General features: G+C 44.2%; 1 protein-coding gene across 1 annotated transcript in view; it reads left to right on the top strand.

Moving 5' to 3' along the window:
* LOC112219965 (ras-specific guanine nucleotide-releasing factor RalGPS1-like) overlaps positions 1 to 17,215 on the top strand; it is a 294,035-nt gene that overhangs the window by 69,711 nt on the left and 207,109 nt on the right. The window contains 2 exon segments of the mRNA XM_042302718.1: positions 894 to 998; positions 1,302 to 1,352. Of these exon segments, the coding sequence (XP_042158652.1) occupies positions 894 to 998; positions 1,302 to 1,352 (156 nt within the window).

Consider the following 17,215-nt stretch of genomic DNA (forward strand, 5'->3'; position numbering starts at 1 on the left):
CTGAGAAATAGGCAGTTTCATTTGGGTACATTTTTCATCCAAACATCAAAATACTGCCCCCTACACTCAAGAGGTTAACCAGCATGGCTACCACAGCATTCTGCAGCGATACACCATCCCATCTGGTTTGCGCTTCGTGGGACTATCATTTGTTTTTCAACAGGACAATGACCCAACACACCTGCAGGCTGTGTAAGGGCTATTTGACCAAGGAGAGTGATGGAGTGCTGCATCAGATGACCTGGCCTCCACAATCCCCCGACCTCAACCCAATTGAGATGGGTTGGGATGAGTTGGACTGCAGAGTGAAGGATAAGCATGCAACAAGTGCTCAGCATATGTAGGAACTCCTTCAAGACTGTTGGAAAAGCATTCCAGGTGAAGCTGGTTGAGAGAATGCCAAGAGTGTGCAAAGCTGTCAAGGCAAAGGGGGGGGGCTTCTTTGAAGAATCTAAAATATATTTCGATTTTTACACTTTTTTTTTTTGGTTACTACATGATTCCATATGTGTTATTTCGTAGTTTTACTGTCTTCACTATTATTCTACAAAAATGGTAGAAAAGGTAATGTAGAAAATGGTCAAAATAATGAGAAACCCTTGAATGTGTAGGTGTGTCCAGAAAATGTTTCCCAATCATGTTTTCAATCAAGCTTATTTCTTTATCTAATATTGATCGTTGTGTATCTGATTCATCACATCTGTGTATCTGTTAAATTCATGTATTTTTGCTTTCGGCCCACCTCCAATTGGTCAATCTTTTAAAATGAACGCACAAGAAAATATTTTACTCTTGGGTTAATTTACATTGTTTAGTTTTGTCTTGCTTCTTCTGCATATCCCCCTCACAACATGTACCAATCTATCTCTGGTGTTTTTCTTTTGTGAACTCAGGGAAGCAGCAGCTCGGACTCTCTGGATGGGCCGGGCTTGGATTTCTCCAAGAGTTACGATGCCGTTGTGTTTGACGTGCTGAAGGTGACGCCCGAGGAGTTTGCTGTGAGTACAGCCAAAGATACCCAGAAGCCTCGATGGAGATGTTATATCACTGTGTTGTTTAATTTATTCATTTAATATTCTGTTGAATGTGAAACCGGAGACTCTTCTGGCCCGAGAGCACCGTTTAGGCCTTGTGATGTACAGCAGCTCTTTAACTGCACCAATAAGGAATGATCATGTGTTATTTTCACCTGTGGATGTCCTTCAAAGTAATCCACAGCCATTTACTCCTACCTAGACATGCTTTACTCTTCTGTATATTTGGGAGGTTTGAATAAAGGTTTGTTCTTCTTGTTATTTTAGGGTCAAATCACATTGATGGATGCTCCAGTATTCAAGGCAATACATCCAGAGGTAAGAGGTGTGTGTGTGTGTGTGTGTGTGTGTGTGTGTGTTCGTCCACAATGATATGCATGATTTGAGTGGAACGACGGTTCAGCTGTTGTAAATGACAATGTCTGATCCAGACCAGTTTTAAAGGTGTTCTGTTTCCATGTCATTAATACATAATGCTGGATGATTCACTACCTAGCTGTCTTGTATTTTCTTAAGGCCCCTAAAAAAAAAAGGCTAACGCCGGCTCTGACTGCATGGGTGGGGTATGGATGTGAGTACGTAGACCCACGAGCTACTGCGACCCCCAAGGTTCGATGTCATGTCGATGAGAAGCATCCATATTATTACATGTCTTGTACTTGATGAGTCATTAGGGGATTCACTGTGTATCACTGCATGACAGACAACCTCGGACCCCCGATGATGCACTGTATTCAGTGTTGCAGAAAGTTATTTCATGTCTGTGTGATAGAAAATAAAGTCCACGGCACTGGGCAATCAAACCATTACCCTTCAGAAGGGAGGAGAATGGCAATGAAGATCAAATGTATGCAGTCAGTAGTTGGATTGGGGGCGGGGAAAAAAACCCCACTCATTTGGAAAACAGTACATTTTCCATACATGATTTTCCATACATGATCTGAGAGAACTCCTCAATCCTGACCTTGCGCAACAAGTTCCCTTCGTACGTCTGTGAGAATCCAGAAAAGGCTCAGTTTACGTGAGAAGACCCTGGAACGCACCGAGGTTTCAAGCAGCCGTAAATGACTGAAGAGTAAAGTGCATGACGGCACTGGGTAACGTTAATGAGTAACAGTCACCAATGCGGGGAAAAAAAAAAGAGCCTAGTTTCACTAATCAAATGCTTTGTTCCCATCCAACTCTTCTCCTCTGAGCAGGCCTTTAGGAGTAGCAGAGGTTTATGCTGTTCTCATGAGTCAAGGCGGGCCTTTTAATTGGAGCCAGTGTCTTGGTTATGCTCAAGATGCTAGAATTGCTGACAACTCGTCCAGTGAGATTCAAACACCTGCTCTTTGCCGATATGTAACCATTCAAGAGACAAACATATTAAAACCATCGTAATGGTGAAATTAATACTACATTTGTTTTATTTGGACGTGGACAATGTACAGCAACAAAAAAGCATAGGTAGAGGTGCAACCCAATTCACTGTACATCTGCAGTCCGTGGGCAGGTGAGCATAGAAACATCTACAAAAGGGACCTTCAAAATAGACGTGACAACTGATTGGTTACCACTTCAGTCCTCTTAAGATTAAAATGAAGCTAGTTTACAGTCTAAGGGCCCCTGATTGAAATGAAGCTAGTTTACAGTCTAAGGGCCCCTGATTGAAAGGAAGCTAGTTTACAGTCTAAGGGCCCCTGATTGAAATGTTATCCATTTCAGTGTCGCATGTAGTGTGGATTCCACTTGGATCGCAGTAGGATATATACAGCTGCTCAGTACTTGACAGGGATCGCAGTAGGATATGTACAGCTGCTCAGTACTTGACAGGGATCGCAGTAGGATATGTACAGCTGCTCAGTACTTGACAGGGATCGCAGTAGGATATATACAGCTGCTCAGTACTTGACAGGGATCGCAGTAGGATATGTACAGCTGCTCAGTACTTGACAGGGATCGCAGTAGGATATGTACAGCTGCTCAGTACTTGACAGGGATCGCAGTAGGATATATACAGCTGCTCAGTACTTGACAGGGATCGCAGTAGGATATGTACAGCTGCTCAGTACTTGACAGGGATCGCAGTAGGATATATACAGCTGCTCAGTACTTGACAGGGATCGCAGTAGGATATGTACAGCTGCTCAGTACTTGACAGGGATCGCAGTGGGATATGTACAGCTGCTCAGTACTTGACAGGGATCGCAGTGGGATATGTACAGCTGCTCAGTACTTGACAGGGATCACAGTAGGATATGTACAGCTGCTCAGTACTTGACAGGGATCGCAGTAGGATATGTACAGCTGCTCAGTACTTGACAGGGATCGCAGTAGGATATATACAGCTGCTCAGTACTTGACAGGGATCGCAGTAGGATATGTACAGCTGCTCAGTACTTGACAGGGATCGCAGTAGGATATATACAGCTGCTCAGTACTTGACAGGGATCGCAGTAGGATATGTACAGCTGCTCAGTACTTGACAGGGATCGCAGTAGGATATATACAGCTGCTCAGTACTTGACAGGGATCGCAGTAGGATATGTACAGCTGCTCAGTACTTGAACAGGGATCGCAGTAGGATATGTACAGCTGCTCAGTACTTGACAGGGATCGCAGTAGGATATATACAGCTGCTCAGTACTTGACAGGGATCGCAGTAGGATATGTACAGCTGCTCAGTACTTGCAATTTAGCTGTTTTGATGAAATAATCGCCACACACCATTTCTGAAGTGTCTAAAACTATATTTAAAAAAATAATAATAATAAATTGGGCAGAGGTCAATGCAGAGTGTGACTCTGCATATCAACAAGACATGATTATATTTTCCCCAGCCCCTTGACAACTGTCTACTTTTATAACGTCAGTTATTTGGAAAGAAAGTAGAGATTCCTTGGTGTAAGACGACAAAATATAGTGGCCTGGCAATGTTTAACAGCCTACCTGGCAACATTTTCACAGATTACGTTTCTACGCTGTTTGGGAGGAACAAAATGACATGTCAGGGTCAGTTGATATCTGTAGATCGTGTACAAATGAGAGCGGGTCAAAGGCAATTACGGAAATTATTTAAACGTCCAGTTAAGACCTCCCTGATGGATGTTGGCCTTGTGAACAAGACTCTAAATCCCACCTCAACACAGCCCTGAGGTGTTTGTTTTTTCTTCCAAATAGAACGAATTGTTTGGGAGAAACGTGCCAAGGGACCTTTTAAAATGTATTCTGCTCCAAAGAATCTCAACAAGGATGATATTTAACACTGGAAAAATCTGGTAATTAAAGTGTATCAATTTCCCAGCAGCCTAAACTCTAACAAGCCTGACTATTCTAACACCATAATAGGTGCCAGACATAATAGGTGCCCAGACACCCCTGGGTTTCTCTATCTGAAATTAAATAAATTGACTAAGTAGCCTAGCCTTAAACACAGATTTGAACTCAAATAAGATTATATGAACTTAATAAATGTTGGCAAAGTCTTTACTTGAATGGAAATGAAATCCAACTACCCTTCTAATGGTTGTTTAAACAAATAAATGTTATAATTGTAGTCACCTTATAAACTGCCTCAGCCCGAGAGACTGTTCATACACCTTCGGACCTAAAAAAATAAATGTTATAATTGTAGTCACCTTATAAACTGCCTCAGCCCGAGAGACTGTTCATACACCTTCGGACCTAAAAAAATAAATGTTATAATTGTAGTCACCTTATAAACTGCCTCAGCCCGAGAGACTGTTCAAACACCTTCGGACCTAAAAAAATAAATGTTATAATTGTAGTCACCTTATAAACTGCCTCAGCCCGAGAGACTGTTCATACACCTTCGGACCTAAAAATAAATGTTATAATTGTAGTCACCTTATAAACTGCCTCAGCCCGAGAGACTGTTCATACACCTTCGGACCTAAAAAAATAAATGTTATAATTGTAGTCACCTTATAAACTGCCTCAGCCCGAGAGACTGTTCATACACCTTCGGACCTAAAAAAATAAATGTTATAATTGTAGTCACCTTATAAACTGCCTCAGCCCGAGAGACTGTTCATACGCCTTCGGACCTAAAAAAATAAATGTTATAATTGTAGTCACCTTATAAACTGCCTCAGCCCGAGAGACTGTTCATACACCTTCGGACCTAAAAAAATAAATGTTATAATTGTAGTCACCTTATAAACTGCCTCAGCCCGAGAGACTGTTCATACACCTTCGGACCTAAAAAGATTATTTGCGCTGTAAAATTATACCCATGGGGTAATGGATGGGGTAATGGATTGAATAGGTATGTCTGCTGCTTCAGCAACAGCTAATGGGGATCCAAATAAAATACTAAATGCATTGTTTTGTTTTTGTTTTTTTTGATCAGGAATGTAGATCTGTATATACAGTGGGGCAAAAAAAGTATTTAGTCAGTCACCAATTGTGCAAGTTCTCCCACTTAAAAAGATGAGGCCTGTAATTTTCATCATAGGTACACTTCAACTATGACAGACATAATGAGAAAAAAAAATCCAGAAAATCACATTGTAGGATTTTTTATTTATTTGCAAATTATGGTGGAAAATAAGTATTTGGTCACCTACAAACAAGCAAGATTTCTGGCTCTCACAGACCTGTAACTTCTTCTTTAAGAGGCTCCTCTGTCCTCCACCCTGTTACCTGTATTAATGGCACCTGTTTGAACTTGTTATCAGTATAAAAGACACCTGTCCACAACCTCAAACAGTCACACTCCAAACTCCACTATGGCCAAGACCAAAGAGCTGTCAAAGGACACCAGAAACAAAATTGTAGACCTGCACCAGGCTGGAAAGACTGAATCTGCAATAGGTAAGCAGCTTGGTTTGAAGAAATCAACTGTGGGAGCAATTATTAAGAAATGGAAGACATACAAGACCACTGATAATCTCCCTCGATCTGGGGCTCCACGCAAGATCTCACCCCGTGGGGTCAAAATGATCACAAGAACGGTGAGCAAAAATCCCAGAACCACACGGGGGGACCTAGTGAATGACCTGCAGAGAGCTGGGACCAAAGTAACAAAGCCTACCATCAGTAACACACTACGCCGCCAGGGACTCAAATCCTGAAGTGCCAGACGTGTCCCCCTGCTTAAGCCAGTACATGTCCAGGCCCGTCTGAAGTGTAGTAGAGAGCATTTGGATGATCCAGAAGAAGATTGGGAGAATGTCATATGGTCAGATTAAACCAAAATATAACTTTTTGGTAAAAACTCAACACGTCATGTTTGGAGGACAAAGAATGCTGAGTTGCATCCAAAGAACCATACCTACTGTGAAGCATGGGGGTGGAAACATCATGCTTTGGGGCTGTTTTTCTGCAAAGGGACCAGGACGACTGATCCGTGTAAAGGAAAGAATGAATGGGGCCATGTATCGTGAGATTTTGAGTGAAAACCTCCTTCCATCAGCAAGGGCATTGAAGATGAAACGTGGCTGGGTCTTTCAGCATGACAATGATCCCAAACACACCACCCGGGCAATGAAGGAGTGACTTCGTAAGAAGCATTTCAAGGTCCTGGAGTGGCCTAGCCAGTCTCCAGATCTCACCCCCATAGAAAATCTGTGATGGTGATGCGGCCAGTGAAGATCTCAATGGTGCAGCCGTGTAACTTTTTGAGGATCTGAAAGCCCATACCAAATCTTTTCAGCCTCCTGAGGGGGAAGAGGTGTTGTCTTGCCTTGTTCACAAGTTGGTGTGTGTCTGTAGGGACCATGATAATTCCTTAGTCATGTGGATACCGAGGAACTTGACGCTTTCGACCCGCTTCACGGGTCAATGTTCACGCCCTGTCAATGTGCTCGGCCCTTCTTCTCCTGTAGTCCACGGTCAGCTCTTTGTCTTGCTGATGTTGATGGAGAGGTTGTTGTTCTGCACCACACTGCCAGGTCACTGACCTCCCTATAGGCTGTCTCATTGTCGTCGGTGATCAGGACAACCACCGTCGTGCCAAAACCTAATGATGGTGTTGGAGTCGTGCGCAGCCACACAGTCATGAGGTGAACAGGGAGTACAGGAGGGGACTAAGCACGCATCTCTGATGGGCCAGTGTGGTGTATTTTTTTTGTTGGTTACTCTCCCCACTTGGGGCGGACCGTCAGGAAGACCAGGATCCAGTTGCAGAGGGAGGTAATTTAGTCCCAGGGTCCTTCGCTCAGTGATGAGCTTGGAGGGCACTATGATGTTGAACGCTGAGCTGTAGTCATTGAACAGCATTCTCACATAGGTGTTCCTCTTGCCCAGGTGGGAAAGGGCAGTGATGAGTGCAATAGAGATTGAGTCATCTGTGGATCTGTTGTGGTCTAATGGGAATTGGAGTGGGTCCAGGGTGTCTGGGATGATGGTGTTGATGTGAGACATGACCAGCCTTTCAAAGCATTTCATAACTACAGATGTGAGTGCTACGGGACGATTAGTCATTTAGACTGGGTTACGTTGGCGTTCTTGGGCACAGGGAATATAGTGGTCTGCTTGAAACATGTAGGTATTACTCCACAATCATGGAATTTGAATTTTGGTTTACTTCCTGAAATGGAATTGACCACAACTGTGTTGAATGGTGAATCCAATGAGTGACATAGCCGCTGTGCAGCCCGAGTGACGTAGCCGCTGTGCAGCCCGAGTGACGTAGCCGCTGTGCAGCCCGAGTGACGTAGCCGCTGTGCAGCCCGAGTGACGTAGCCCTGTGCAGCCCGAGTGACGTGCAGCCGCTGTGCAGCCCGAGCCGCTGTGCAGCCCGAGTGACGTAGCCGCTGTGCAGCCCGAGTGAGCCGCTGTAGCCGCTGTGCAGCCCGAGTGACGTATACATTTTTCTGGTATGCTGTATGAAACTGTATCAACAGGTAGTAGAGAATTCTCCTTCATGGATCTGAATTTTCCTCTCCCTTTTAGACGAATGGGCGAGGACCGCTCGTCATGTGTGTTGTATTTAGCAACACTTTTTAAAGACTCTGACAGATGATTTTATACACAAATATCGCTTGGATGACATTGCACATTACCCAATAGAATAAATAATAAACAGTATGTCTAGATGCTGTGAAACAACACCATAAATCACTGCTGTGCAATATACTGCCACGGTGCACAGTAAAACTCAATAGCCCTGAAATTGCGTCATATTTCAATGTCTGGCGATAGTTTGCGAAGCGTTGACGTCAGCTCTTGTCAGATACTGTACATGTCACACTCACTGGTTTATTAGTGACCGCAGGGATGTTGCAATTCAACAGTTTCCTCACTCCCATCTTTCCTCAGAAGGAACAAACCTATTGTACCTGTTAACATTTTGTTTTCACATTTTTGTTGACTGACATTAAATAGGAAATTAAATATACATTCTATGAACGTGAACACGTCATGCAACATAATGTACTAGTCACTCCTTTTCAATAGTCTCTCTCTCTCACTCACTCACTCACTCCAGTGGTCCCTCTCCAATTACTTCTCACCTACTGACTCCGTTGGTTCTTCCTTCGTTTATAGAGATGTAAAGTGAGAAGTCTTCGTAACCTACTGACTCCGTTGGTACTTCCTTCGTTTATAGAGATGTAAAGTGAGAAGTCTTCGTAACCTACTGACTCCGTTGGTACTTCCTTCGTTTATAGAGATGTAAAGTGAGAAGTCTTCGTAACCTACTGACTCCGTTGGTACTTCCTTCGTTTATAGAGATGTAAAGTGAGAAGTCTTCGTAACCTACTGACTCCGTTGGTACTTCCTTCGTTTATACAGATGTAAAGTGAGAAGTTTACGTCACCTAGGATTTTCAGTTTTTCGAAAACTGCTCTCGATTGCTCATGCAGTAATCTGTTTTATTTTAGATGTATCTAACTTGATGCCTAAATGCTAAAATTATTTCAAGATGTATAAATATTAACTGGTGCCCATTTAGAAGTGAACACATTACCAGCCTCTCTTCGCAGCTGCTTAGGGCATCACCCTTCTGGAAGTCAGCTCAGAACTTTGGAGGTTTTGAGCAAATTCACAAGGCAAGGCAACATCTGTTAAACTAATGCTGTCATGGCAACAGTGATTTGAGAGACTGAAGATCATTTTGAGTCCTAGGGGTTATAAAGTACCACTAAAGAGAGTTTAACCTTGTCAACATTGACTGACTGTCCTAGTTGTCTTCCTTTTCTTTTCTCCAGACCTGTGGAACAAAACATTGATTTCTTGTAGTAGATCAAGATATTTCAATTCAAGGTGTGTATGAGAATCGTGCCATTTTTGCACGCACCGCCGCAATCCCTTGTGTGATTGAGCCGTGTAGAAGATACTCAAGTAGCAACAAAGCAATGGAAAACAAACTAACTAAATTACATCTCTTCACAGCAGTAATATATTATATTAAACTAGAATAGAAGTGCTCTGAAAGCTTCGCTGACTATTCACACCCTGTCATTGTTTAGGTGCTGAATATCCACGTGGTTGTTTGTTTTTAATGTATAGCAATTTGCTAGATGACTTAATTTAGACTTTAGGAGTCTTCCACATAGTTATGGTGAAAATATCCACATTTTTATTGTGCTTTGTTTTCCTCCATCTTTGTCACTGTAGGTCTAAAACTATTCTATTACTTCCTACTCCCCTGCAAACAATGATGTACTCGGTGTGAAAAATGTGTTCCTTTTTGTAGACTTGACGACTTTGTTGTCATGTTGACTGGCCTTCAGCAGTACCAAGTGATGGTGCGGGGAAGGACTCTGTACAGAGTGGGTGGTATATGTCAGTGGTCCCCTTGCACTGGGAGGGTGGTCTTGGGCCCTGGTCATACAGCCAACCACCTGCCAACCCTCTGACCACTACAGCAACTGGCTGTAGAGACTATTTACTGTATGTTGTGGACGGAGGAGGGAGTATTGATGGGTTGTTGTTTTTTTTTTTCCCTCTCGTACGTCACGGTGAATACTGGAAACGCTTTCTCAACTTGACATGTTTTGCCAGGTCTTGAATCTGAGTGGTCTAAAGTTAAGATGTCTGAGATGTCTAAAGTTAAGATGTCTAAAGTTAAGATGTCTAAAGTTAAGATGTCTAAAGTTAAGATGTCTGAGATGTCTAAAGTTAAGATGTCTAAAGTTAAGATGTCTAAAGTTAAGATGTCTGAGATGTCTAAAGTTAAGATGTCTGAGATGTCTAAAGTTAAGATGTCTAAAGTTAAGATGTCTGAGATGTCTAAAGTTAAGATGTCTAAAGTTAAGATGTCTGAGATGTCTAAAGTTAAGATGTCTGAGATGTCTAAAGTTAAGATGTCTGAGATGTCTAAAGTTAAGATGTCTGAGATGTCTAAAGTTAAGATGTCTGAGATGTCTAAAGTTAAGATGTCTAAAGTTGAGATGTCTAAAGTTAAGATGTCTAAAGTTAAGATGTCTAAAGTTAAGATGTCTGAGATGTCTAAAGTTAAGATGTCTAAAGTTAAGATGTCTGAGATGTCTAAAGTTAAGATGTCTAAAGTTAAGATGTCTGAGATGTCTAAAGTTAAGATGTCTGAGATGTCTAAAGTTAAGATGTCTGAGATGTCTAAAGTTAAGATGTCTAAAGTTAAGATGTATGAGATGTCTAAAGTTAAGATGTCTGAGATGTCTAAAGTTAAGGGCAAAGATGCCATAGGGAGTCTTGTTGTTTTGTTGATGAACAACGGATCTGAGCTATAGAAAGGCAGAATGTAAGTCTTTACATGTAGAACACATTGTGCCTGTATTTACAATGGCTCCACACGTTGTCCAACCCCCTCGCAGTAAGAGCACTCTGTGAAAGAGCATCCACCATCTACTTCCTGTATCCAGTATACAGTACAGTAAACGTGGCTTAAATGCAGAAGTGGTTATTTTCTGTCATGGCCACTTCCTACCCTTTGTTGCTTTCTTTCTTTCTATAAGGGAAAAGTGAGTTTTTTTTTTTTAAGAGCACAACTCGGCCAATGTGGTAAGAGCACAACTCAGCCAATGTGGTTAGAGCACAACTCAGCCAATGTGGTAAGAGCACAACTCAGCCAATGTGGTAAGAGCACAACTCGGCCAATGTGGTAAGAGCACAACTCAGCCAATGTGGTAAGAGCACAACTCGGCCAATGTGGTTAGAGCACAACTCGGCCAATGTGGTAAGAGCACAACTCGGCCAATGTGGTAAGAGCACAACTCGGCCAATGTGGTAAGAGCACAACTCAGCCAATGTGGTAAGAGCACAACTCAGCCAATGTGGTTAGAGCACAACTCGGCCAATGTGGTAAGAGCACAACTCGGCCAATGTGGTAAGAGCACAACTCGGCCAATGTGGTTAGAGCACAACTCGGCCAATGTGGTAAGAGCACAACTCGGCCAATGTGGTAAGAGCACAACTCGGCCAATGTGGTAAGAGCACAACTCGGCCAATGTGGTAAGAGCACAACTCAGCCAATGTGGTTAGAGCACAACTCAGCCAATGTGGTAAGAGCACAACTCAGCCAATGTGGTAAGAGCACAACTCAGCCAATGTGGTTAGAGCACAACTCAGCCAATGTGGTTAGAGCACAACTCAGCCAATGTGGTAAGAGCACAACTCAGCCAATGTGGTTAGAGCACAACTCAGCTCAATGTGGTTAGAGCACAACTCAGCCAATGTGGTTAGAGCACAACTCAGCCAATGTGGTTAGAGCACAACTCAGCCAATGTGGTTAGAGCACAACTCAGCCAATGTGGTAAGAGCACAACTCAGCCAATGTGGTAAGAGCACAACTCAGCCAATGTGGTAAGAGCACAACTCAGCCAATGTGGTAAGAGCACAACTCAGCCAATGTGGTAAGAGCACAACTCAGCCAATGTGGTAAGAGCACAACTCAGCCAATGTGGTAAGAGCACGACTCAGCCAATGTGGTAAGAGCACGACTCAGCCAATGTGGTTAGAGCACAACTCAGCCAATGTGGTAAGAGCACAACTCAGCCAATGTGGTAAGAGCACAACTCAGCCAATGTGGTAAGAGCACAACTCAGCCAATGTGGTTAGAGCACAACTCAGCCAATGTGGTTAGAGCACAACTCAGCCAATGTGGTAAGAGCACAACTCAGCCAATGTGGTTAGAGCACAACTCAGCCAATGTGGTTAAGCACAACTCAGCCAATGTGGTTAGAGCACAACTCAATGTGGTAAGAGCACAACTCAGCCAATGTGGTAAGAGCACAACTCAGCCAATGTGGTAAGAGCACAACTCAGCCAATGTGGTTAGAGCACAACTCAGCCAATGTGGTAAGAGCACAACTCAGCCAATGTGGTAAGAGCACAACTCAGCCAATGTGGTAAGAGCACAACTCAGCCAATGTGGTAAGAGCACAACTCAGCCAATGTGGTAAGAGCACAACTCAGCCAATGTGGTAAGAGCACAACTCAGCCAATGTGGTAAGAGCACAACTCAGCCAATGTGGTAAGAGCACAACTCAGCCAATGTGGTAAGAGCACAACTCAGGTGGTAAAAGACTCAGCCAATGTGGTTACTCAGCCAATGTGGTAAGAGCACGACTCAGCCAATGTGGTAAGAGCACAACTCAGCCAATGTGGTTAGAGCACAACTCAGCCAATGTGGTAAGAGCACAACTCAGCCAATGTGGTTAGAGCACAACTCAGCCAATGTGGTTAGAGCACAACTCAGCCAATGTGGTTAGTTTTGAGGTGAGATGTCTACGGCCTATCACTTTACCCACATGGCAACGGTCCCAACAAGAGTTAAGAAAACCTGCTGATTCAGGGGGGAAAGAGTTGTAACTTATAAATCTGCTCCCTGTACGGCATGTCCTATAAAGTCAGAAGAATAGATGGAGGTGGAAAGTCTATATAAATATATATATATTTTTTTTTTACCTGCGAGATCAGACATCAAAAGTCAGCGAGCGGAATTTCCCATAAAGGAAAGGAGTTCACTGTTAAATCGGGTCGTCTCCTCCCAACATGGGAGCTTTCTGAATGTTCCAGGACTTGGAATGAGATTAATAAAGGAGGTGGGAGATTCCCACCAAATGCTTGGGTGGTGATGGGAGGGGGTGTGATGAGGTAGTGTGTCTGTGTGAAAGCCTGCATCATACTCTGGAACCGGAATCTAGTTTTTTTTTTTTTTTTGCGAACACCTTTTTTTGTGGCTTTTTTTTTTGTGTGTGAAGAATTACTTTTTCAGAAGCTTTTGTCTCAGCTGTCTGTTTTTGAAAAAGCAGATGAGAATGTGTGATAAATGTTTTGCCTTTTTTTTACTGCAGCTGCTAGCTGGGATTGTGTGTACATTTTGACTATCTCTTGTAAAGGTCCAATGTAATTTAAGAAACCGTTTGACAGTGTGAATTTATGGCCACTGTTCTAATTTAAATAATCTGATCATAAATTGCTGCTCTCCCTGTTGCTCATTTTTATTATACGGACATATTCAATCAATCCCTATACCAGTCTGCTGTTCCCACATGCTTCAAGAGGGCCACCATTGTTCCTGTTCCCAAGAAAGCTAAGGTAACTGAGCTAAACGACTACCGCCCCGTAGCACTCACATCCGTCATCATGAAGTGCTTTGAGAGACTAGTCAAGGACCATATCACCTCCACCCTACCTGACACCCTAGACCCACTCCAATTTGCTTACCGCCCAAATAGGTCCACAGACGATGCAATCTCAACCACACTGCACACTGCCCTAACCCATCTGGACAAGAGGAATACCTATGTGAGAATGCTGTTCATCGACTACAGCTCGGCATTCAACACCATAGTACACTCCAAGCTCGTCATCAAGCTCGAGACCCTGGGTCTCGACCCCCGCCCTGTGCAACTGGGTACTGGACTTCCTGACGGGCCGCCCCCAGGTGGTGAGGGTAGGCAACAACATCTCCTCCCCGCTGATCCTCAACACTGGGGCCCCACAAGGGTGCGTTCTGAGCCCTCTCCTGTACTCCCTGTTCACCCACGACTGCGTGGCCACGCACGCCTCCAACTCAATCATCAAGTTTGCGGACGACACAACAGTGGTAGGCTTGATTACCAACAACGACGAGACGGCCTACAGGGAGGAGGTGAGGGCCCTCGGAGTGTGGTGTCAGGAAAATAACCTCACACTCAACGTCAACAAAACTAAGGAGATGATTGTGGACTTCAGGAAACAGCAGAGGGAACACCCCCATCCACATCGATGGAACAGTAGTGGAGAGGGTAGCAAGTTTTAAGTTCCTCGGCATACACATCACAGACAAACTGAATTGATCCACTCACACAGACAGCATCGTGAGGAAGGCGCAGCAGCGCCTCTTCAACCTCAGGAGGCTGAAGAAATTCGGCTTGTCACCAAAAGCACTCACAAACTTCTACAGATGCACAATCGAGAGTATCCTGGCGGGCTGTATCACCGCCTGGTACGGCAACTGCTCCGCCCTCAACCGTAAGGCTCTCCAGAGGGTAGTGAGGTCTGCACAACGCATCACCGGGGGCAAACTACCTGCCCTCTAGGACACCTACACCACCCGATGCTACAGGAAGGCCATAAAGATCATCAAGGACATCAACCACCCGAGCCACTGCCTGTTCACCCCCCTATCATCCAGAAGGCGAGGTCAGTACAGGTGCATCAAAGCTGGGACCGAGAGACTGAAAAACAGCTTCTATTTCAAGGCCATCAGACTGTTAAACAGCCACCACTAACATTGAGTGGCTGCTGCCAACACACTGACAATGACACTGACTCAACTCCAGCCACTTTAATAATGGGAATTGATGGGAAATGATGTAAATATATAAACAATGCTACCTTATATAATGTTACTTACCCTACATTATTCATCTCATATGCATACGTATATACTGTACTCTATATCATCGACTGCATCCTTATGTAATACATGTATCACTAGCCACTTTAACTATGCCACTTTGTTTACATACTCATCTCATATGTATGTACTGTACTCGATATCAGCTACTGTATCTTGCCTATGCTGCTCTGTACCATCACTCATTCATATATCCTTATGTACATATTCTTTATCCCCTTACACTGTGTATAAGACAGTAGTTTTGGAATTGTTAGTTAGATTACTTGTTGGTTATTACTGCATTGTCGGAACTAGAAGCACAAGCATTTCGCTACACTCGCATTAACATCTGCTAACCATGTGTATGTGACAAATAAAATTTGATTTGATTTTATTAGCACCCCCTACTTCCCATACCATAGTTTGAAACCTTTTCCTACTTCTTAGACACGGTATACACTCTACCTTGATAATAAAAGAAGTGTAGAAAATTCCTATACCTGGGTATTGTCTGGAATGCAGTTAAAGGGGAGTTTGGGGGAGAGGCCTCCTGTTGAAGGGGAAGGGGAAGGGGAGAGGCCTCCTGTTGAAGGGGAGCGTGAGGCCTCCTGTTGAAGGAGGAGGCCTCCTGCGTGAGGCCTCCTGTTGAAGGGGAGGGAGGCCTCCTGTTGAAGGGGAGTGAGGCCTCCTGTTGAAGGGGAGCGTGAGGCCTCCTGTTGAAGGGGGGGAGGCCTCCGTGAGGCCTCCTGTTGAAGGGGGGGAGGCCTCCTGTTGAAGGGGAGCGTGAGGCCTCCTGTTGAAGGGGAGCGTGAGGCCCAGGGGAGCGTGAGGCCTCCTGTTGAAGGGGAGCGTGAGGCCCAGGGGAGCGTGAGGCCTCCTGTTAAGTATCACAATCGCGGGCAGTATCACAACCGGTCATGATTGGGAGTTCCATAAGATGCCGCACAATTGACCCAGCATCGTCTGAGTTAGGGAGGGTTTGGCTGAGGGGGCTTTACTTGGCTCACTGCGCTTTAGCGACTCCTTCTGGTGGGCCAGGCGCCTGCAGGCTGAATCCTGTTGTCAGTTGAACTGTTTTTCCTCTGACACATTGGTGCGGCTGGCTTCCGGGTGAAGCAGGCAGGTGTTAAGAAGCACGGTTTGGCGGGTCATGTTTTAAAGGACGCATGATTCGACCTTCGCCTCCCGAGCCGGATGGGGAGTTGCAGTGATGAGACGAGAGAAATTAAGGAGGAAAATTGTGTAAAAATGTGAAATAAAGCAGCACTTTGTGAATGTCCTGAAGACCATAACCTTGGTGATCCTCCTGTTTTCTGTAATTAGCTGTGAGCTCCAGATGCTGTTTGTGAGCTGTTGCTAACACCAACCTGGAGAGGCCCTCAGGCCCTAGTGTATTGAGCTGTTGCTAACACCAACCTGGAGAGGCCCTCAGGCTCTGGTGTATTGAGCTGTTGCTAACACCAACCTGGAGAGGCCCTCAGGGCCCTAGTGTATTGAGCTGTTGCTAACACCAACCTGGAGAGGCCCTCAGGCCCTAGTGTATTGAGCTGTTGCTAACACCAACCTGGAGAGGCCCTCAGGCCCTAGTGTTTTGAGCTGTTGTTAACACCAACCTGGAGAGGCCCTCAGGCCCTAGTGTTTTGAGCTGTTGCTAACACCAACCTGGAGAGGCCCTCAGGCCCTAGTGTTTTGAGCTGTTGCTAACACCAACCTGGAGAGGCCCTCGGGCCCTGGACCTGGAGAGGCCCTCGGGCCCCAGTGTATATAAGTGGGTTTATTTAACAGTTGTCTCTTCTTAATTGGTTGAATTCTTAGAGGATCTTGGCTCAATGGTTTCTCATCGCAAACCAAGGGGAAAATGTGATTAAAAAAAAGATATATATATAAAACTCCCCAGACTTCCTCTATACAGCCTTGTGGGACACAGTTATGTCCTTTATTTTTCCAGAGGAACATCATTTGGCTTAACGTCTCCCTGCAGACGTGCTTGCCTGTGATATCGGAACATCTGTTAAAATATATGATGGAAAGAAAGGACAGAGTGGATTGAGGTGGAACTATCGAGTTACAGTGCGCTTGGAAGACTAATGTTTATGGTTTGTTTTTGTCATTGCAAATAATGCAATGTGACAGTCCATATGTGTCCGTGATACGAATTCATTATTTCCAGTTTTGGGCATCTTCATTCTTGTAAAGTGAAAATCAGAAGTTTTTGGAATTCCTTCATCTTTTCACTGCCAACAAATGGCATGTATAGGCTTCTGTTAATGAAAATAATCCATGTGAATTAAGTAATTGGTGTGAGTAACAAGAATTGAAACTAGATCATGTATTCAAAGCTGTGGGGAAAACTAACACATTTATTCAGTCAATGTGCATACAAGTGGCTTTTCAGGTCTTCCCGTAACGAAAGATCACGTCCTTA

Source organism: Oncorhynchus tshawytscha, linkage group LG20 (genome assembly GCF_018296145.1).
Source record: "Oncorhynchus tshawytscha isolate Ot180627B linkage group LG20, Otsh_v2.0, whole genome shotgun sequence".
Taxonomy (NCBI): Eukaryota; Metazoa; Chordata; class Actinopteri; order Salmoniformes; family Salmonidae; genus Oncorhynchus; species Oncorhynchus tshawytscha.